Source organism: Wyeomyia smithii, chromosome 2 (genome assembly GCF_029784165.1).
Source record: "Wyeomyia smithii strain HCP4-BCI-WySm-NY-G18 chromosome 2, ASM2978416v1, whole genome shotgun sequence".
Classification (NCBI taxonomy): Eukaryota; Metazoa; Arthropoda; class Insecta; order Diptera; family Culicidae; genus Wyeomyia; species Wyeomyia smithii.
This window is the reverse complement of record NC_073695.1, coordinates 15,800,146-15,822,707: the sequence shown is the minus strand read 5'-3', so window position 1 is coordinate 15,822,707 and position 22,562 is coordinate 15,800,146. Positions and strand designations below refer to the sequence as shown.

The window sequence follows — 22,562 nt, the reverse complement described above, 5'->3', positions numbered from 1 at the left end:
ATACTTGAGATAATAGACTTTCGTTGTTTTATTAACAATTTTATACATAACGGTTGCTTAAGTTTGATTACAATCAAATGAAAAGGTATCGTATAGGGCAGACAAACTTTGAAACCACGTGCTCAATCATAATTCATCAGTTAACCCTTAACTAGCCCGTTCATCTGATATCAATATTGTTCAAATCGGTTGTGTAGTTTCTAAGATAATGAAGTTTCGTGATTTTCACATTTCGATACATTACAGACGAAGTTACAATCCGATTACAGCAAAATTCAAAAGGTTATTATGAGGCAGCTAGACCTTTCATTTGATACTAATTCTGTGGGAATCGGGTCAACCATCTCTGAGAAAAGTGAGTGAGTCCAAGTAGTCTTCGGAATATGTTTCGTTCAATAGCTGGATTTCACATTTTTAAACATAACAGGCAAAGTAATAATCCGTTTGCAGAAAAAATCATTAGGGTCTTATGGGGTAACAAGGCCTTCCATATGACACTGATTTTATGAAAATCTGTCCAACCATCTCTGAGAAACATGAGTGAGATTAAATAGTATCCAGAACACGTTTATTTCCATAACTTCTGAACCACTTGTTCAATCTTCATAAAATTCAAAAGTTAAGGGTTTTTAGGTAGCCCGTTCATTTGAAACCAATTTTGTTCAAATCGGTTGTGCAGTTTCTGATATATTGGAAATTGGTTCAACCATCTCTGAGAAAAGTAAGTGAGTTTATGTAGTCTTTGGAATATGTTTTTTTTCATACCTGGATTTCACATTTTAAAACATAACAGGCAAAGTAATAGTCCGATTACAGAAAAAATCAATAGGGTCTGATGGGGCAGCAAGACTTTTCATATGACACTGATTTTATGAAAATCGGTGCAGCCATCTCTGAGAACATGAGTGAGATTAAATAGTCTCCAGAACACGTTTCTCCATAAATTCTGAACCACATGTTCAATCTTCATAAAATTCAAAAGTTAAGAGTTTTTTAAGTTGTCCGTTCTTTTGAAATTAATTTTGTTCAAATCGGTTGTGAAGTTTCTGAGATATTGATGTTTCGTGATTTTCACATTCTGATACATAACCTCGAAACTAAAAATCCGATTACAATAAAATTCAACAGGGTCTTATGGGGCAACTAGACCTTTCATTTGCAATTAATTTCATTGAAATCGGTTCAGCCATCTCGGAGATAATCGAGTGAGATTGGGAGAGCGTTACATACACACACATATACACACATACACACACATACACACACACACATACAGAAAATGCTCAGCTCGTCGAACTGAGTCGAGTGATATACGACATCCGGCCCTTTTGAGCACTTTTATACCTTTAGTTTTTGCAGTGATTGCTATACCTTTCTAAGAGAAAGGTAAAAAGGTGCACATACACATGTACACACCCACACTCACACACACATATACACCTATACATGCATACATGCAGAAAATGCCCGATTCGTCGAACTGAGTCGAGTAGTATATGACATTCGGCATTTGGATCACTTTTCTACCTTTTAATTAGCCAGTGATCGTCAGGAGAAAGTCAATATGCTTACTTTCATTATGTGATTTCACATTTTTATGAACAACGTACAAAGTTACAATCCGATTACAATGAAATTCAATAGCAACCTATGGGGCAACTAGACCTTTCATTTGACACTTATTTTGTGAAAATCGGTTCGGCCATCTCTGAGAAAAATGAGTGAGTTTAAACAACCTCAGGATAACTTTTCTTCACATAACTTTTGAACCATACGTTCAATCATAACGAAATTTAAAAGTTGAGGGTTTTGAGGACAGCCCGATCATTTGCAACTAGTTTTATTGAGATCAGTTGTGTAGTTTCTGTGATATTGATGTTTCGTAGTTTTCACATTTTGATACATAACCTCTAAACCAAAAATCCGATTACAATGAAATTCAATAGCAACCTATGCCGCAACTAGACCTTTCATTTGCAATTAATTTTAAGAAAATCGGTCCAGCCATCTCTGAGAAAATCGAGTGAGAAAAAAAAGTTGCACATACACACACACACACACATACACACATACATACATACATACAGAAAATGCTCAGTTCGTCGAAAGGGGTCGAGTGGTATACGACATTCGGCCATTGGACCACTTTCATACCTTTGGTTTTTCCAGTGATTGCTATACCTTTCTAGGAGAAAAGCAAAAACCATGACAGAGCGCTCACAAATATCGGGGCACTGGAAATAAGAAAGTGCAAAAATACGGCTTTTGTCTAGAAAAGTCTAGAAAAAAGTCTTTTTGGGTGCTAAAAGAAATCTGCCTGAAAAAATATAGATGAACGGTCCTAATCGTTGGAAATTATTGAATTTTAAATATAAAAATAAAAAACCTCGCAAAAATAAAGGACTCATTTAGCTTATCCTATTCGATTATTTAGCAATTAAAATGAGCTGAGATGAAAGTGAAAAAAGCGAAGAAATTTTTGGAAATGCCTTTAATATATATAAGGATTACAAACGGCTGGCTGAACGGCTGGATAATGCGTACCATCGGGACCGAGTGCACCTACTGGAATAAAATAGACCTCACATGTGGTCCTTAGCCTCTTATCCAGCCACTCCTATCCCAACCTCAACGTGGTGCCAGCTGGGATTCGAGCAACCAAGGGAAGATCGGGTAATCAACTCCGGTGGGAACTTGGTCGTATGCTGACAGGAAAGGAGGGCTGTTTTGAATTTACGAGCGTCTGTCCTCCATGTTAGGAGCGGCTCAAAATGGCGTCTGTGCCAACGTGGGACTCTATACAGTGTTGTGCACGATGGTCCTCCGGCGAGATAGGGGGTTGGTGCGCAGGCCTTACAAGCAGGCCACATATACAAATTTTTCTGTATTTTACAGATTTTTGAACTGGAAAAGCAATACAGAATCTGTATTGCAGAATTACAGAATATTGCCAAAAATACAGATTTTACAGTTTTTTTTGTTATACCGACGAACCAAAATCAAATCCAAAGGTAGAATTCAATTCGATTTTCAAAGTTTTGTAAAAAAACAACATCAGGATTATATAGGTATCGATGAAGAAGATATGGAATGTGACTTGAACGAAGCGCGACAATAAAATTGCAAAGAGGTGCGATTTCACCGATATTTTTGTAAAAATGACAGCTTTAAGTAATCTTAAACCGTTCGTGAAATTGGAAAATTTAAACGATTTGATGCGACAATTCCCCAAATTCGTAACAATAACTGACAAGGGCTTTCTAACGAATTTCGCACGCTTGAAAAAAATTTTTTGACCGGAAGATTCATTGAAACAAATGACTTAACTTGATCTGAGCTGTAACACCATTAGGCGGGATGGTTATTTCAAGTTTCCATTACAGATTATTTGGTCGGCATGCAGCATGACCGAGCCAAGCGGCAAAAACATTATTTTGAGTAATCGGCGTTCAAAGTTTAACCACACCGTATGTTTCCTGCAAGCTGAACTGTTCAAATGATTTCGTTTCTTCATCAAAGACAGATTATTCATTCTCACATCGACTGGTGTTTATAACTCAATTTAAAACAAAATGGCGCTTAGTTCGGTCTGGTCACACACCGACCATTTGCGAAAATGTTTTAAATAAATCCGCACTTTTCTGATCGTATAGATGCTTACTTTTAAATATATAGTTGAAACCAGAATTTGCATGGCATGGCAAGCTAAAAGCTACGTTGCAGACCAAGGCGGATATAAAATTAACGAAAACTTTGAAAAATGAAATTAACAAAAACCTGTATTAATATCACGTAGAGATGAATTAATTTGTTTAAATATGTTCTGCAAGTAATTTTTTTTCCATCCAACATTCTGAGTTTGCTCGATACAGATTTTTGATACAGATTTTTTGGCCCGAGATACAGATATACAGATGTTTTCAAAGAAAAATACAGATATAAATGTGGCAACCCTGCTCACAAGTAATGAACGAGGAACAAAGAAATTCGGACTGGAAAAATCGACACAGACCCATGCGACGAAAACGGACTAACGATTGGAAACTCGGGACGTGGAACTGCTGGTCTCTCAATTTCCAAGAGAGCAAACGTGTGCTTTCCGAAGTATTGAAATCTCGCAGATTCGACGTCGTAGCGCTGCAGGAGGTGTGCTGGAAGGGCTCAATGGTACTTACGTTCCGGGATGGCCATGCCATCTACCAGAGCTGCGACAACACGCATGAGCTGGGGAGAGCTTCTATAGTGATGGGAGAGATGCGGAAACGGGTGGTTGGATGATGGCCAATCAGCCCTCGAATGTGCAGGTTGAGAATCAAGGGCCGTTTCTTCAACATCAGCATCATAAACGTGCACCTCGGAAGTACCGAAGACGACAAGGATGAATTCTATGCGCAGTTGGAGCGTGAGTACGACCGCTGCCCAAAACATGATATCAAGATCGTCATCGGGGATTTCAATGCTCAGGTCGGCCAGGAGGAGGAATATAAACCGGTGATTCGAAGGTTCAGTGCGCACCAGCTGACCGAAATGGGCCTAAGACTCATCGACAAGCACAACCTCCTACATAAGTACACCTGAAGGTCACTAAATCAGACAAAAACAGAGATCGACCTCGTTCTGGTTGACTGTCGGCACTTCTCAGACATCTTCAAACATAACTAATCGCTGACAAATAATTATGCTCAACGGACAAAACTTAGTTCCGCTTTATGTCACTTCTAGTACCCTCAGGTGAAAGCCTTAGGACTAATTCTCTTTAACCAACAGGTTAACGATGTTTTCTATATGTTCAACAAACTGAAAGAGTTGGTTCATTCGGTAATAAGAAAAAAAAAAAGAAGACATCAATGTATTCTAATGCATATGTGAACAATGCAATCTAGAATTGCATCAGTGCAAAGGTATTTTCCATTGTGTGCCCTCCGTAAATTCACTTGCTGTCATTTGAACCTCCATCATTTCATCTCTCTTCATACGAAGCATGTTACATGCCTATGACCATACAATTGAAATAGGGTATCCAACGTTTTCGGCAGGTTTTTGCATAAGACTGCTGTCGAAGACTTTCGATACAGTTAGCCGGGTGAGGTTGAGCCATCTAACCCTTAACTCGTCAGCCATTACTCCTGGGTCAGAAGACTAGTATTACTTGGCTAAGTGTTCGAGGAAACTTATTAAGGAAAAATGGGTCTTGTGATCGCCATGCTTACAAACAATGGGTTTGTATGGCACAATCTCACCCCGGCTAACGGTACCCTATATAACTTTTTTCTCAGATAAAGAAACGAAAATTATTTAATGCTCTCTCTTAAAGTGCAACTACTTGAGAACAGTTTTCAACATTTTCATGGAGATTTGGACAATAGGGGAAAAAATAATTGGGACAAATGACAATAACTTCGTTCTAAATTCTGAGATGAATGACTGCTAAGCCGGAATCCCAATTATTGATACCATCTACAGTCGAACTCTTCCACCCAATAGGGGAAAAGTTAGAGCGATAGTATGTGCAGCCCATTACGGCGTCATAAGCTTAATTTGAAACATAAAACGCGATTATCTAGGAATGGTGTTTTCCGAAAAATGATTTTGTCGTGTATACGATTGCCGAAAAACTGCTTAAACGGTTTAGTTCATTTTTCTTTTTTAAACGTTCGTTATTACGATCATTTTTTGTTGGTCTAAACAAGGATTTTCGGGAAACCGTTCCTGTTTTCAATAAAAACGAAATACTTGCGAAAATGATCATTCATGTACTCGGAATAACGTTGAGCTAATAAAATATTATGATTTTTATGATAACTGGCTTCTTCATTAAAAAAGGAGTTCCTGGAGCAGGACATAGCTTCACTGGTTGATATGTTTATGAACAAATGCTTATTTTTGTTGTTGAAAAACTGTACGGTCGAAAATTGGCCAAACAAAAATGTGTGTAAATCAGTCATTTTTTATTAAAAAATTAAATCATGTTTTTTGTCAAGTTTAATTCGTACAGAAAAAAGGGAAAATATTGACTCAAGCTTCCTTTTAAACGAACGCCAATTGTCGGACCTTTCTATTGACTTCTTCCACTGAACTGCACCTCGTTGGCAACTGTCTTTTGTGTCTTCTTGAGGTTCCGCTTGACGATATCCAAGTATTTTTCTACAGGGTGGAGCTCTGGTGTGTTGGGAGGGTTTATGTTCTTTGATACCACCTGGACGTTGTTCGCGGCATACCACTTCATGGCCTTTCTTCCGTAATGGCACGGTGGTAAATCCGGCCAAAATAAAACGAAACTACTGATTTGCTTGAGGAAAGGTATCAGACGTTTTTACAGGCACTCCTGCACATAAATTTCCTGGTCGAAGGAACTTCTTGCGAAGTAAATGTTGCTCTTAAAATCACAGAAACAGATGGGCCACACGAGATATTTCTTTGCAAATTTCGACAGCCTAACGTGTTTGAAAATCTCTGCTACTTTTCCTCTTCAAGTTGCCGTATAATATTCCTGCCCAGGAAAGTATTGAAAGTCTGCCTTGACGAACTTTTCATCACCCTGTGTCACGCAATCAAAATTTGTCAGCATCTTTACGTACAGCTTTCGCGATTGTTGCCTGGCCGACTTGTTTTGCTTATCGACAGTCGGCAGTCCGGCTCGCGGTACAGCTCGATTCACAGTTGTAGACAACACTACCAGCTTGCTTGTGACATCTCGGACGGAAAAGTTAGGATTTCGCTCGAACCTGGTGGCCACTCTTTTTGTCGTTTTTCGGCCTTCGGATTTCGAATTCCCTCCTGATTCTGGCTTCCTGGCAGTCGACAAACATTCTCCAAACGCTTTCATTATGTTGGTGACGGTTGATTTGGCCACATTCAACAATTTTGCCAACTTGGCGTGCGAGTAGTTCCGGTTTTTACGATGGGTGAATTGTGATGCGTTGCTTCGACTTTATTTTTACAACTGAAGAGCAAATTTCAAAATCACACAAAAAGCATGCTACCATACGCACTAGGGTGGCAGCGAAAATGGTCATGTCAAATTTCTTAAACCCCGACACTAATCCGATTTTTTTTCGGTTGAAACCCAAACGCGACCCGAACCCGAAACTTTTTTTTTTCGATCAAACCCGTATTTTTTTTTTGGGAAACCCTAACTGGAAACTGTGAAACCCGAATCCGAGATTTTTTTTTGAGGGTCGCTTTTTATACCAATTTGAGCCTGCCCTAAAGCTTTGAATCTCGCATGGTAATGAAATGTTAGTGATTTTTGCAGTTGCATGATATTAGACATCATTATCATATAATTATGCTTATAAGATATTTTTTTTTCTCTGTGTGGACTCATCACTGCGACCAGAGACATTTTGATCTATTGTGATATTGCCCAGGTGTTTTCTGTATTCCGCACTTCATATTATTGGCAGTATCACTATTGAAGTGCATGATACGCTTTTTTTATTTATTTATATTCGTGCTTGTGTGTGAGAGTTTACCCTTTCATTCAAGTTTACTGCTCTACTATACCGAGCCTCTTTTCTATCCTACCAATATCGCCAAATTACCATTCCCTGAACTGAGGCTACACCTAACGTTCCTCTCTGGCCAGGTTTATTCTAAGAGGGACTTATTATGTCAAGAAGAAGGAGTCTTATCGAAACCTCGTTCCTCGTGCCAATATCGCCAATTACAATTCCCTGTAGAGGGTAAATATTTCTGAAATCAGTTTTATTATAAGAAGGACTTATTTTGTCAAGAGGAAGGAGTCTTATCGAACCTCGTTCCTCCTACCAACACCGCGTCACAATCAGAATTCCCTGAAGAGGTACTCATGTTTCACCTCTGGTCAGGTTTATTATAAGTAGGACTTATACTTTTGTCAAGAGGAAGGAGTCGTATCGAAACCTCGTTCCTCCAGCCAAGACCGCGTCATAATTACAATTCCCTGAAGAGAACTATTATACGTTACTCAGACCAGTTTTATTATAAGAGGGACTTTTTTTTGTTAGGAGGAAAGCCAGCAAGGGTACTATAGAATTCAGCTTGAAGGAAGGGTATGTAGTAGAGAACCTGAGAATGAACCCATGTTAAAGTCCTTTGACAACCAAATGGCCTGATTCTACTAAGATTCGAACCCACGACCACTCGCTTATCAAAGCGGACTCTGTAACCTTGCGGCTACGAAGCACTCTGCTTATTAGATATAGTCGGGAAAATTAGAAAAATAATACGGGAAATGAAGTTGACCGATTTTTGATCGTAACACCCTTTGTTCGGTTGTCCAATTGGCCTCGAGGTAGTGCGTACCTAATAAGCCAAGCGTCGTATGTTAGAATCCTTACTCAGGGGAGACTGTTAGTGTCAATAGTACCGTAGCGCTAACCCCGCAATCGGCTTGTGGTTGCGAAGTCTGTGAAACAGAAGGATCCGATAGCGAAATGCAGCACCGAAGCTTTGCTTTTTGTTTGCAATTCGTTAAATTTGACTGGAGTCCACTCAAAACTTAAGACTCCATTCCCATTTTTTACAGCTTGAGTAATAATGGTATGTCGATTAAGTTAGATTTCGCACCTGATTTAAAAATAATTACCAATAAGATTTGAATGTTTCAGATTTTTCGTTTATTTTTCAAACAATAATGAATATTAGGAAGGTGGAGATAAAACCTAAATTAATCCACCTAGCGGTCAGACTCAGCCTTTCTCATTCAAACTTATTATTTGTAAAAATAGATTTACATGAATGCTTAAATCCAATAAAGGTATATTCACTCCTTGGGTTCTAAAATTTTGATGTTGTAATTGAAGTATAAAATATGAAATTTGACGTAATGTTAGTGCTTAAGAAATAGCGAAATAAAAGAAATTACTCTTAATTTTGATCAATTTAATCGCGAGCGATACCGGGAACGTTCAAACTGTACGATACCACATTTAAATCATGTTGAGGCCATATATATTGATCAAAGCAGGTATACTGTTGAATAGTCTTTGAATTTCTTTTCTTCCCAAAACTTTTGAACAGCATATCAAATTGTTATGAAGTTTGTTATTTGTAAGTTTGAAAGATGACTCGTTTGTATGACACTAGTTAAGTTCAAATAAGTCGTGTAATACTTGAAATAAAGGACTTTCGTTGTTTTAACAATTTAATACATAACGGTTGCTTAAGTTTGATTACAATCAAATGAAAAGGGAACGTATAGGGCAGCCAAACTTTGAAACCACGTATTCAATAATAATTCATCAGTTAACCCTTAACTAGCTCGTTCATCTGATATCAATATTGTTCAAATCGGTTGTGTAGTTTCTGAGATAATGAAGTTTCGTGATTTTCAGACGAAGTTACAGTCCGATTACAGTTAAATTTAATAGCGTGTTATGAGGCAGCTAGACCTTTCATTTGACACTAATTTTGTGGAAATCGGTTCAACCATCTCTGAGAAAAGTGAGTGAGTCCAAGTAGTCTTCGGAATATGTTTCCTTTCATAGCTGGATTTCACATTTTCAAACATAACAGGCAAAGTAATAATCCGTTTACAAAAAAATCAATAGAGTCTCATGGGGCAACAAGACCTTCCATATGACACCGATTTTATGAAAATCGGTCTAGCCATCTCTGAGAAACATGAGTGAGATTGGGAGAGCGTTACACACACATACACACACATATACAGAAAATGCTCAGCTCGTCGAACTGAGTCGAGTGATACACGACATTCGGCCCTTTTGAGCACTTTTATACCTTTAGTTTTTGCAGTGATTGCTATACCTTTCTAGGAGAAAGGCAATAGGAGAAAGGCGAAAAGTGAAATGATAGAAATGACTTTTTATTTCAAACTCAATCCTGAGCAAGGCCGCAACCATTGAAATAGTACAATATCAAATTTAAATGATGTTGAGGCCACATATTTTGTTCGTAGCTATAGTTTTAAACAGTCTGCGGGTTAAAACATTATGAAATTCATTGTTATAGGGTTTAAAAGCCCGTTAATTTGAATTCAACTATGTTAATAGCTTCTGAGATATAAGAGCATTTTTCACATTCTGACGCAGCGCCAATTACAATGAAATTCAATAGCAACCTCATTTGACACCAAGATAGAAAGAATCGGTCAGAATATCTCTGAGAAAAGTGAGTGCGAAAAAAAGGTGCACGTACACACGTACACACGTACACACCCACACACAAACATATACACCTATACATGCATACATGCAGAAAATGCTCAATTCGTCGAACTGAGTCGAGTAGTATATGACATTCGGCCATTTGGATCACTTTTCTACCTTTTAATTAGCCAGTGATCGTTGGGAGAAAGTCAATATGTTTACTTTCATTATGTGATTTCACATTTTTATAAACAACGACAAAGTTACAATCCGATTACAATGAAATTCAATAGCAACTTATGGGGCAACTAGACCTTTCATTTGACACTAATTTTGTGAAAATCGGTTCAGCCATCTCTGAGAAAAATGAGTGAGTTTAAACAACCTCAGGATAACTTTTCTTTACATAACTTCTGAACCATATGTTCAATCATAACGAAATTTAAAAGTTAAGGGTTTTGAAGACAGCCCGATCATTTGACACCAGTTTTATTGAAATCGGATATGTGGTTTTTGAGATATTGATGTTTCGTGGTTTTTACAGTTTGATACATAACCTCTAAACTAAAAATCCCATTACAATGAAATTCAATAGAAACCTATGGCGCAACTAGACCTTTCATTTACAATTAATTTTATGAAAATCGGTCCCGCCATCTCTGAGAAAAGTGAGTGAGAAAAAAAAGTTGCACATACACACACACACACACACACACACACACACACACACACACACACACACATACACACATACATACATACATACAGAAAATGCTCAGTTCGTCGAAAGGGGTCGAGTGGTATATGACATTTGGCCATTGGGACCACTTTTATACCTTTGGTTTTTCCAGTGATTGCTATACCTTTCTAGGAGAAAGGCAAAAAGGTTTCGATTCGAGTTGGTCAATGAACGAAACGAACGAAAGTTACGCATCTTTTACCAAAATGTTCGTGGACTCCGGACAAAAATCGACACTTTCTTTCTTGCTGCTTCCGACTCTGAGTACGATGTTATCGTTCTCACTGAAACATGGCTGGACGATTGCATTTTATCGCCGCAGCTTTTTGGCAGTTCATTCACTGTATTTCGAATGGATCGCAGTAGGGTGAATAGTCGAAGAACGCGTGGTGGTGGAGTCTTGATTGCCGTTTCCTCCAGGCACTGCTGCTGCATAGACCCAGCACCGATTAGTAACACGCTTGAGCAACTGTGGGTAAAAATCCAACTGGATAGGTCATCCGTAAGCATTGGAGTGTTGTATCTGCCCCCTGATCGTCGAAATGATCTTGATGCTATTCAGAAACATGCTGACTCAATTGGATCCGTTCTATCCCGTCTGAATCCCCTCGACATTGCTGTTCTTTTTGGGGATTATAACCACCGAGAGCTACATTGGGTACCTTCGGAAAGCAGTGGCCTTGTTGTTGATACAAGTAGATCACGTTTAACCGCAGCTGGAAGTGCTCTGTACGACGCATTCTGTTTCAACGGTTTGACGCAAACAAATCCAGTCAAAAACGCTCGTGCTAGAACTCTCGACCTAGTGCTGGTGAACGAGCCAGCGCTTCAAAACCTTTCTGTGATGGAGGCCGACGATCCTATGGTGAGAATTGACCCGGATCATCCCGCCCTGGATGTGACTGTGACGGAAGTAGTGCCTATTGCACTTGAATTAGCTCCACAACATCGGGGATTAAATTTTAGGCATGTTGATTACGATGTGTTGAACGAAGCGTTATCAGCAATTGACTGGCAATTCATCGATTCGCAAGAGGATCTGACGGACATTGTCGACATGTTTACCGCAACGATTCGAACAGTAATTGAAGCTCATGTTCCACTGCAACGACCGCCGATGAAACCTGCTTGGGCTAATCGACATCTCCGTGAACTGAAGCGCCGTAGACGAGCTGCTCAACGAAACAATCAAACAAATCACACGTTTCTAGCAAAGCAACGGTTTAAACTCGCAAGCAACACATACAAATTTTACAATCAATTCCTGTACTCTCGTTACATTGAGCGAACTCAAAAAAGCTTACGTCGACACCCAAAAAAGTTCTGGTCTTTTGTTCGGTCTAAACGAAAGGAAAATGGATTACCAGCTTCCATGTTCCTCGGTGATTTGTCTACTGGTACAGCTTATTCTAAATGCGAATTATTTGCTGAGCTTTTTAAAGCCGCTTTTTCGTCTTCAGTTGCTACGCCAGATCAGATTGATGCTGCAATACGCGATACTACGCAGGAGAGTTTCGATTGTGGAGTTTTCCAAGTGACAGAAGCGCACGTTTTGAGTGCTAAAACATTCCACTTGTCCTGGGCCAGACGGGATCCCGCCATCATTGTTGAAAAACTGCTCTAACAACCTGGTGGCGCCTCTTGTAAAGATGTTTAATCTTTCTCTGCAGCAAGGATTGTTTCCTACTAGTTGGAAAAAATCATTGCTCACACCGATACACAAAAAAAGGGACAAGTGCAACATAGCTAATTACCGAGGAATTACATCATTATGTGCTTGTTCCAAAGTTTTCGAAATAGTCGTCAGATCAGTGCTGTTTTCATCGTGCAAAAACTATATTTCTAGTGACCAACATGGTTTTTATCCTAAGAGATCCGCCACAACCAATCTGTCGCAGTTCTCTTCGTTGTGTTCTCGCTCAATGGACGCGGGAATGCAAGTGGATGCTGTGTACACGGACTTCAAGGCTGCGTTCGATCGTGTTAATCATGACATCCTTCTACGAAAGCTGGATAAACTGGGGCTCTCCGCTATGCTCGTGAAATGGTTTCGTTCGTACCTGACCGGCAGAGTTGTATGTGTCAGTCTTGGGTCGTCACATTCCGAGCCATTTACAACGTCTTCTGGAGTGCCGCAAGAGAGCAACCTGGGTCCACTTTTATTCTCACTGTTTATTAACGACGTTGCTACAATTTTACCGCGAGGTACACGACTCCTTTGCGCAGACGATGTAAAAATCTTTCGGATTATAGCCTGTCTCGAAGACTGTTTGGAACTACAAAAGCTGCTTGATGCCTTCAGTGATTGGAGCAACCGTAATCTTCTTACCCTGTGTGTAGAAAAATGTCATGTGATTACCTTCAGCAGAAAGCTTCAATCAATTAGCTTTCCATACAGCTTGTCTGGGCAAGCTCTTCAGCGGGTAAGCCAAGATAAAGATCTTGGCGTAATTTTGGATAGTCAGCTTACATTCCGGGCACACTACGAAGATGTCATTTTAAGAGCCAACAAGCAACTAGGATTTATTTTTAGAATTTCCGATGGATTCCGCGATCCACTGTGCATGAAAGCTTTGTACTGCGCCCTGGTAAGATCGATGCTCGAATCAGCGATTGTCGCTTGGTGTCCGTTCAACAAGGTCTGGATTGATCGCGTGGAAGCTGTTCAGAAAAAATTCGTGCGTATGGCACTAAGGCATCTTCCTTGGCATGACGCTACGAGGTTGCCCCCCTATGAGCACCGCTGCATGTTATTGGGGATGGAGACGTTGGAGAGAAGAAGATCTAACGCACAAATTATCTTTGTTGCGAAGGTCCTGAATAATGAAATCGATTCACCCGCTATTCTCGCAGAATTGAATCTCTACGCTCCAGAAAGGAATCTGCGGAGACGTCAGCTTTTGAACTTGGAGGCAAGGTATAGTCGGTACGGCCAGCATGATGCAATTAGGTTTATGTCTTTAAGGTTCAACGAGGTTGCAGAACTGTTCGACTTCAACGAACCCATCAACACTTTTTTACGTCGCCTGCGGATTCGCTAATTATTTATTGTTAATCGTCTCTAGTTGTTAATTTTATTCATTAAGACAAAAATTGTCATATGAAATTTGTAAATATAACATAACATAACATAACAACATAACATTACTGAGACAGCAATCGTAAGAAAATTTTCTGATCTTGTTCTGCGATGACACACGCATTTCCGTAAAAGGAAAAAGTCTTCGTGCCATATGCAGTCCATTGCAGAAAAGATTAGATATTTTTTCTTCCTACTTGCAAAAGTGGAAAATCTTTCCCAATGCTTCTAAAACTTAAATGATAATTTTCCCCATAAGACTAGGGCTTCTTTCCTCAAGCCAATCAATAATCACGTTGTCAAGATAAATGGGGTTATTCTGAGACCAGCAATGCTTCATGCTGTACCGATCTGGTCAAGTTGCTGTTCAACTAGGAAAAAAACGCTTCAAAGGATTCAGAATAAAATTCTGAAAATGATTTTGAAGCGTCTTCCATGGTTTGGTACACTCGAATTACATAGACTTACTGGTGTTGAAACATTAGAAGCTATGTCAAATAAAATTATTAACAATTTTCGACAACAATCGTTGCAATCCTCAATTGCTACGATAAGCTTTCTTTATAGCCAATAAATTAGCAATTAATTTAGTTATAGGTTTACTTCCCCTTTTTTGACAAGTAGGTTTAAATCCCTACGAATGATAAGTCCTAAGTGCGAAAGCTAACAAATCCTTACAATTAAAATTACAAATTTCTAACTGTGTTGAGAAGTCACCATTTGTGATTGGACACACATACTCATTATTTACTAATATTTATCACAAATACTTAAGCTACTAACAAATCCTCCCCTTCAAAAAAAAAAAAAAAAAAAAAAAAAAAAAACATAAATTGACAAAATGGCAAACGTTGATTATGCGTTGACTCCGTATAATCGAGCCCCGGATAATCGATATCGTGCTTCGGGATAATCGAGTCTGACTTGTAGTTGCTGCACAAATGGCCTGAAAGTTCTAAAAAATATGAATGTATTTAGAAGAGTTCTTAATTATCCATTAAATTCATTTTTAAACAATTTATTAAATCAAAACTACTATTTTTCATATGGGAAATGCGGATATCAAAGAGCTTCGCGCACAAATAATGTACTATTTGGTATTAAGATGATCCCTTTTCACTTTTAGCAGTTTGAAAAAAAAAAACACATATTATAGCGAATTCCTTTTCAACTGTGTCAGGGCAAATCTGAAGAGGAATAAAGAAACGACATCGCGACTCACGACGCAAGTAAGAAAGAGATGCCAGATACTTGTTTATGAACTAAGCACGGGCGGTGGTGGGTTGAATCTGACAAAATTTACAGTGCGCTTCTGGCAGCACGCCAGTTCAATACACGATTTTTCGTCTTCGCGTAAAATTGTTACAGTAAGTAACAGTAACGGTAGACTATAGTAGGCTGTTTTTACACAGTTTCATTTTTACACGGTTTTATTTTACATGGTTCTTTTTTACGACGGTTTTCCAAATAACGCGTTTTTACGTTTTTAACCGTTTTTATTTTTATTTTTTATTTTACGTTTTTATTTTTGCACGGTACGTAGAATCGTGTGAAAAAGAACTTTACTGTATTACAAAATCAAGCGAATTAAGAAAGATTTTGACAGCAGTAAGGTTGCTTGCAGGTCAAAACGAGGTGAGCTGGTGGAATAAAGAAAATCGCTAATAAAAATTCAAAATATAATATTTCTCTTTGTTGTTCGTCATGAAGATATAACCGGTAAGGTATACAACACATATTAATGAAAAAAAAAATGAATAATAACATTTGACACGCAACATTAAGAAATGTTAAAAACCTGTCCTTAAACAAACTTAAGTTAGGCCTCGTAAGAGCACCCTGTTAAGATCAGGAATGTCACACCACCAAAATCCGTTGACTAAATATTGTACACATGAAGGCTAAAACAAACTCGCGCGCGGCAATGGCACCGGAATGATCAGATCATCAACGACCACGACGACGACGACAATGGTGATGACTAGTCCACGGTTCGATTATTATTAATTCATTTACTCTCTATGTTTAACAAGTAATAAAAGCTGTTGCTGCCAGGCACAAAATTGACGCGGGAGATGAAGCTAAATCATCCCACTAAAAAGTGTCGAATGTGGATTCGTCGCCGGGTAGAGATTTGAGCTTTGTTTTTTTTCTTCTGTTGTGTCTACGGACATTTTGGGTAGGCAGCAGTCAGTCTTATTATTTCTTTTTTTTACTCCACTCTCTTATTCAGGCTCTCTCTCTCTCGCAGGAGGTATTAGTTGATGGCCAACTCTTGGTACACAGTGCCGAATTACGGACAGACGGACGACTGTTTGTGGTTTCGCGACGTCCGCGCGGGGGTACGTAATCGGCCGAGGAAGCGCGGGGTTGCGCGAGCGGTGAAGCGATGATGCTGTACTTTTGTCTGTTTGTACTTTTTGTTATTATTTTTATCGGATTCATTAAATACATATGAACATTTTTGGCCGTCGGCTGTCGAGTGCGAGACGCTGCTGCTGCTGTTGGGTAGGGTGTGGAATAGACACAATTGAATAGGTTAAAACCACTTGACGAAACTACGGCCCAGGACGGTGTTCGATCCACCGGCTAGTGAGATGTTTCGTGTGTTACTGGTATTGAAATTAGATTTACGATTGAATTCACTAGTAACTTTTCCAACTCTACCTCAAATGATCCACTTTAAGAACACTGAATTGCAGTAAACCCTTCGAAACGGATCCTTATCACAAATTGCTCGCATAGAACTATGTGGTTCGAGTAAATTGGCTTTAACATTTACGCACGAAAATAAGGTCATTTGGTTTCTATAATTACTGCACCTCTGACGTAAAATAACACAGTATGCTTATAAGATGAAATAGTAGAGTTGAAGATCTTTGGTCAGAATACCAATAGTTTGGCTTAAGTTTTTTCAATAATTCAACAAGATCGATACTTTGCAGAGTTCAAACAATGTGTTCGCAGAAAGATGAATTAAACAAAATTCTAGTGGTAGAAACCGTTTTTAAAAATTAGACGAGATGTTCGAAGATCTTTCAAATTAGTTGGTGGTAAAGAAAACGTTTTGCCTCCAAATTATAGTTTTGCTAAGTACTGAGTATAGGACTACAGGACACGGACTCGATTATCTGGAGACGCGTTTGTTCGGTAACTCGATTATCCGGAATTTTAAACTCGATTATCCGAATTTTTATTTTATTGGTGTTCGTTTTTATCCCGAAATTCTACCTGCACCATCCCTTCTGGCATGGATTAAATTCCTTCTTCTTTAAGGTGCTACAATCCCCGGTAAACTCGTCAACTGTCTTTAAAACACTATTTTTGTTCGTTTAGTCATTAAAAAAAACTTTGATAGCGTAAAATGATGCGTTTTAAGAATTACCTTGAAGATTTATAACAAAATTTCAAGGATGTTTTCCAATTAACTGTTTCAAAAACATTAAAATATACAATATGTTTTGATTTTCTAAATTGAAGCTTTTTTGAAGCAAGTTGAGAAAATTAAGTTAACCTGCATGATACAATTTTGATTTTCAAACGAACTAGGCTGGGTTCAAAGTGACTTTGTGTGAGATAGCTTCCTCCGCATCTCGAAAGTTTCTAACTAGACTTGTGAAAATGTTTTTAATATCAAAAAATTGTCAGTATCGAGTTTATCGTTGTTTATGTGTTCTCTCCGCGTCACAACTGAGTTTTGACCTAATCCGATGTTAAGAAGATTTTTTGGGCCGTTAACGTCATAGATATTCCATCATGCACCGGTGAATGACGCAAAAATACCAAGCAAATGCCGACGGATATCAAACTAAAAGAAAAAAATTACAAGTTGCGATGGCTGTAATCGGAACTGATTCAATTCAGATACAAGAACATTACTGTTAAAGGTTGTTTTATTACGTTTTTTTGTCTTCCAAAGTATCCGTAAAAAGCAGCACGGAGCTGATAAATGCGATTAATCTCTAACAAAAAAAAGCATGAGTAGGAAGATATGCAATTAAAATTAGCACCCAAGCTTTGGTGCGGTAATATTTTGCAGTTGTGACTATCGAATTTCAGCACCAAATAAAACACCTCCCGAAAAGGAAGTATTGTACATCGAACAGAAAAACGATTTCTCCTCCAGTACAAACCTTCTTCTGATGCGAAGTAAAGCAAACGTAGCTAGGAAAAAACGTCTTTGAAGAACGATTAGGAATACTAGTAGGTATGTAGCACACCAAAAGTACATCACAAAACAGCCTGTCGATTCTTCACGATGGGCAGGTAGGTATTTAGGGAAAGAACAAAAAAAAAACTTTAACAAGAGAGAAAGAGTGATGGTGAGTGATTGAGATAGGACAGGATAGGGGGCAAAAACAGGCAAACGTAAGGCGAGAAAAAGTTGTCCATTTGATTTAATGATAGTATAATAATATGTTCAATAGCCGAGTAACCATCAGCGTCATCATACGTACTCGATTGGGATGTGTTTAGTCTAATGACATCACTTTTTTCGTTCGCTGGCTGCTGGTTCACGTATACAGATCCCAGGACGATGAAGAAGCAGCAAATAATGACGACGATTACGGTGATGACGGCGGCGGCGGCCGAGATCCAATAGCACGTGTTCTATATATTATCTTGACCGGGTTCGCCGCTATTTTCTTCGATGAAGCATTTAAATCTTGCTTTTCATATTGATCTTCACTGTACGTACGGCTAGGGTTGAAAAGGTTCAAACTTGACAGCGAGGCACTTGTAATTCCGTTTAGACAATCCCAAAAGAATTCGTTACAATGCGCGCACACAATCACCGGGGCAGTCTTGGCAACAGCAGCAACAAGTAAACGACAGCACTCGGGTTTAGAATCAAACTTAGGAACTTCTTCGTACAGTCAGCTTTTTTCACTATCGACGGCCTGCAACTTTAGCACATTCGACCACACTCACTACGATTATTTATCTTAAGAATCACCACTTGCCAGCGATCTCAGGCAGCATCCAACACAAGTACAAATAGTCGAAATTAAGCTTCAAGTACCGAGCGTCGCAAACAGGACCGCTTAGCACACATCTCACAGGCAGCAGCAAAACACCAACGATTCGGAATATCTGACGAGCCGTAACGTAAGTAGGTACGCGTAAGTATTGTTCGGGTTTTTCGGTTCGCGCCGTGCGTAACTAACGAAAAGTGCGCGCACAAACTAATCTCCGAGGCTCGATCGTCTTCCAAACCAAATAATCCAGTAATACCCTACCGTATCGGGACGGATCGAATGCAGAGAGCGAGAGCAAAGCCGAGAATTCGATTGAGGCAGAACAATTTGTGTGCACACCGGCCGAGCATTGAATTCGAACTATTTCCTTCTACTTGCACGCACCACCGACCAAACCGTACTCGGACCATCGATCGCCGAAAAGTGCCAAAATAACCGAGATTATGGAAGATGTTTCACTGCTAGCGGGGGACTTGTCTGCGTGCGATCTGCATACGTACGTACATACGGATGAGTGCGCACTGGACTCACTACGAGCTCGTAATAAAATATTACTAATGACTAAAATTGATTTTCATTTTCAGCACCCCAGCTTCTGCGTCCTCCTCCTTCAACCTGTTGCACACATGCACACGCATAGTAAGTAAGTAAGAGTAAGGTATGCGTACCGGAGCGGGTAACATCCAAATTTCGGCTGAACTACGGAGTCGAGCGAAAGAAAAGCAACAACAATCGCCTCTGCACACTGTGTGCTGTACAATGTGCTTGCTATTTGTTTGCTTTTTGGTTTGCGTTTTTTGGGCGATCTTCGGTTGCTTTTCAGGTGGAACCTCGGTCTCTCTCTTTCCGACAACGGTGGGCCACCGGCGGTGGCGAGTTGGGTTGCATTTGAGCTCGTAATCCTTCTTCGTCTGTTACGGTTCGATTTGACTGCACTCGAAGGGAAATGGGTTGCAGTCCACAAGAAAAAAAAAATGAGATATCGAAAACGTCTAGATACAACTAAATAAATAAAAATACAGTTCCTTATTTTACAGTTCAAGTCGAGAACAGTCCGTTCAGATACTAATGAACGGATTCAAATCACTCTTTTCATGTTAGTTTTGTTTTCTTATGCATCAAGCTTATATATAATATGCAAGAAAAATAATAAAAGCGATTGGAAGCATTAGAAAATCATGCACAACCAAAGTAGAATCCATTGTTCTGATCTGATTAGGCGTCGTACATAGGGGGGGAGGGAGTATAGGACAACTTCGACAGAGGGTTTAAACGGCAGGTTTTTGCATTATAAGGTTGCAGAAAACCTGCCGAAGCGAATCCCTGGTAAAGGTATTCCATTCATACGGTACTGTGATTTGGGAAAGAAAAATGGGTGTTTTAGGTGAGCCCTTATTTGATAAAAAATGACGCAAGATGCATGAAATTTGTACAAAACTGGAAATCTCAAGCGTATATTTGGAAGGACGTTTTTTTTTTACTTTTTCTAGTTTTCAGGCCACCTTGAATGTCCAAGCAAATTTTAGATATTTTGGTATCTATGTATATAGGTTATTCCATACCAAGTGATCAAGCAAATGCAATGACCCTTTTTAATTTGTTTCAAAATTATTAAAATGACTTGTTTCAGGCCAAAACTGCGTAGCCGCAAGGTTACAGAGCCCGCCTTTGTAAGCGGATGGTCGTGGGTTCGAATCATAGTAAAATCAGGCCATTCGGTGTCAAAAAAGGACCTAGGCATGGGTTTTTTCCTGTGTGGACTCATCACTGCGACCAGAGATTAGATCTATTGTGATATTGCCCAAGTGTTTTCTGTACTCCGCACTTCCCATTATTGGCAGTAACACTATTAAAGTAAGTGATACGCTTATCATTCATATCCGTGCTTGTGTGTAAGTTTTACCTTTCCGTTTCAAGTTTACTACTCTACTATACCAAGCCTCTGTCCCTTTGAACAATATCGCCTAATTATAATTCCCTGGAGAGAAATTTCATACGTTACTCACACCAGTTTTATTATAACAGGGACATATTTTTGTTAGAAGGAGAGTCAACAGAGGTACTGTAGAATTCAGATAGAAGGAAGGGTACTTGATGGGAAGCCTGAGAATAAACCCATGCCAAAGTCCTTTGGCAACCAAATGGTCTGATTTCTACTAAGATTCGAACCCACGACCACCCGCTTACAAAGGCGGACTCTGTAACCTTGCGGCTACGGAGCTCTCTAGGCATGGGTTTATTCTCAGGCTTCCCCACCACTTACGACGACGCACGACGAAACTTCTCCAGGGAATTATAATTGGCGATATTTGGTAGAAGGAAGGAGGCTTGGTATAGTAGAGCCGATAACGTGTAAAACGAAGGGTAAAATCACATTACACACAAGCACGATGAAACAATAATAATAAGCATGCCACCGGTATTGCTAATAATAGAAGTGCGGGATACAACAAATACATGGGCATATCTAACAATGGATCTACGATTCTGGTCGCAGTGAGGAAGTTCATACCGAAAAAAAAACTGTGAGGAAAAATTCATTGGTATGACACGCAACACTCTGAAATGCAGAATGTAAGGCCACAAATCAAACATAAATAAACTTTATAGACTCATCTGGTCATATATACAATAAGCAATAAACAATAAACAAACAATAAGCAATAAACGAACGAAAACACCTTCCTGACACCTTACAGCTGAACACAACCCACACCATCGACAACTAAAACCTCAACCAATAGACTCTTCAAAAAATTCTCTGAGAATAATTTACCATCCTGCATTCTCATCAAAGCTCTACCGCCTAAGTCAAAGCTCACACGTATGGGCCAAATAGTACAACTATTGAGTGGAAATAAGCGAAAGACAAGTAACACTCAGAACTAATCAAAAACTACAAAAACCACACATACGGGAAAAGCTAAAAACGGTTGGAGAATTGTAGGCGTATAATAAACAAACATAGCAATCATTTGAAACAATATTCTCTATACCGACAGCTTTAAACTTGATTCAAAAATCATCCACACATACAATAGACCGAAGCTCATATCCTAAACGAAAAACGCTACCTTTGTAGGTTGATGATAGTTCATAATTTGCATTCAGAAAATATTGTAAAACAACGTTTAATGAACTATTTTCAGAATTCGTTTGAAAAAGGCGAAACCAACGACCGAAACGTCGGATGTAAAATAAATTGATGTTCAGATTACTCACCGAGACCGCAAAACCGAAAGTAACCAAATCTAAATTAGTCCACAATCGCAACAAAAAAGCGATAGAGAGAGAGAGATAGAAATAGATAGAGATAGAGATAGTGAGAGATAGAAATAGGTAGAGATAGAGAGAGATAGAGATTGAGCTAGATAGAGAGAGAAAGACGGAGATATAAATAGAAATATAGGGAGAGATAGAGGGAGATAAACAGAGATAGAGAGAAATAGAAAAAGATAGAAAGAGATAGAAAGAAATGAGAAATACAGAGATATAGATAGAAAAATGTTTTACGGAGCCAATTATATCTAGAATCTTGCTTCATAAAGTATTTTAAAAACTAAAGACAAATTTTTTATTCTCGCTGCCGACTACGAGTTGAAATTAAATCTAAGATAAAAACTAAAACTCAGTTTAAAATTGATGATTTGTTGTTGGGGCGTCATGATGTTCTT

General features: G+C 39.0%; 2 protein-coding genes across 2 annotated transcripts in view; one reads left to right on the top strand and one right to left on the bottom strand.

Moving 5' to 3' along the window:
* The window catches only part of LOC129725464 (uncharacterized), a 38,824-nt gene extending 19,443 nt beyond the window's left edge, over positions 1-19,381 (bottom strand). Inside the window, exon 1 of the mRNA XM_055681340.1 lies at positions 18,367-19,381. The gene's annotated coding sequence lies outside the window, so the exon portion shown is untranslated. The remainder of the gene's footprint in view (positions 1-18,366) is intronic.
* On the top strand, positions 11,183-12,454 carry LOC129725830 (uncharacterized). The gene has a single exon (XM_055682109.1). The coding sequence runs from the start codon at positions 11,183-11,185 to the stop codon at positions 12,452-12,454; it is 1,272 nt and encodes a 423-aa protein (XP_055538084.1).
* Positions 19,382-22,562: the final 3,181 nt, after the last annotated feature.

What these genes read in the sequence shown, in the direction of transcription:
- LOC129725830 (XM_055682109.1), top strand. Translation starts at nt 11,183, where the DNA reads ATGGATCGCAGTAGGGTGAATAGTCGAAGAACGCGTGGTGGTGGAGTC.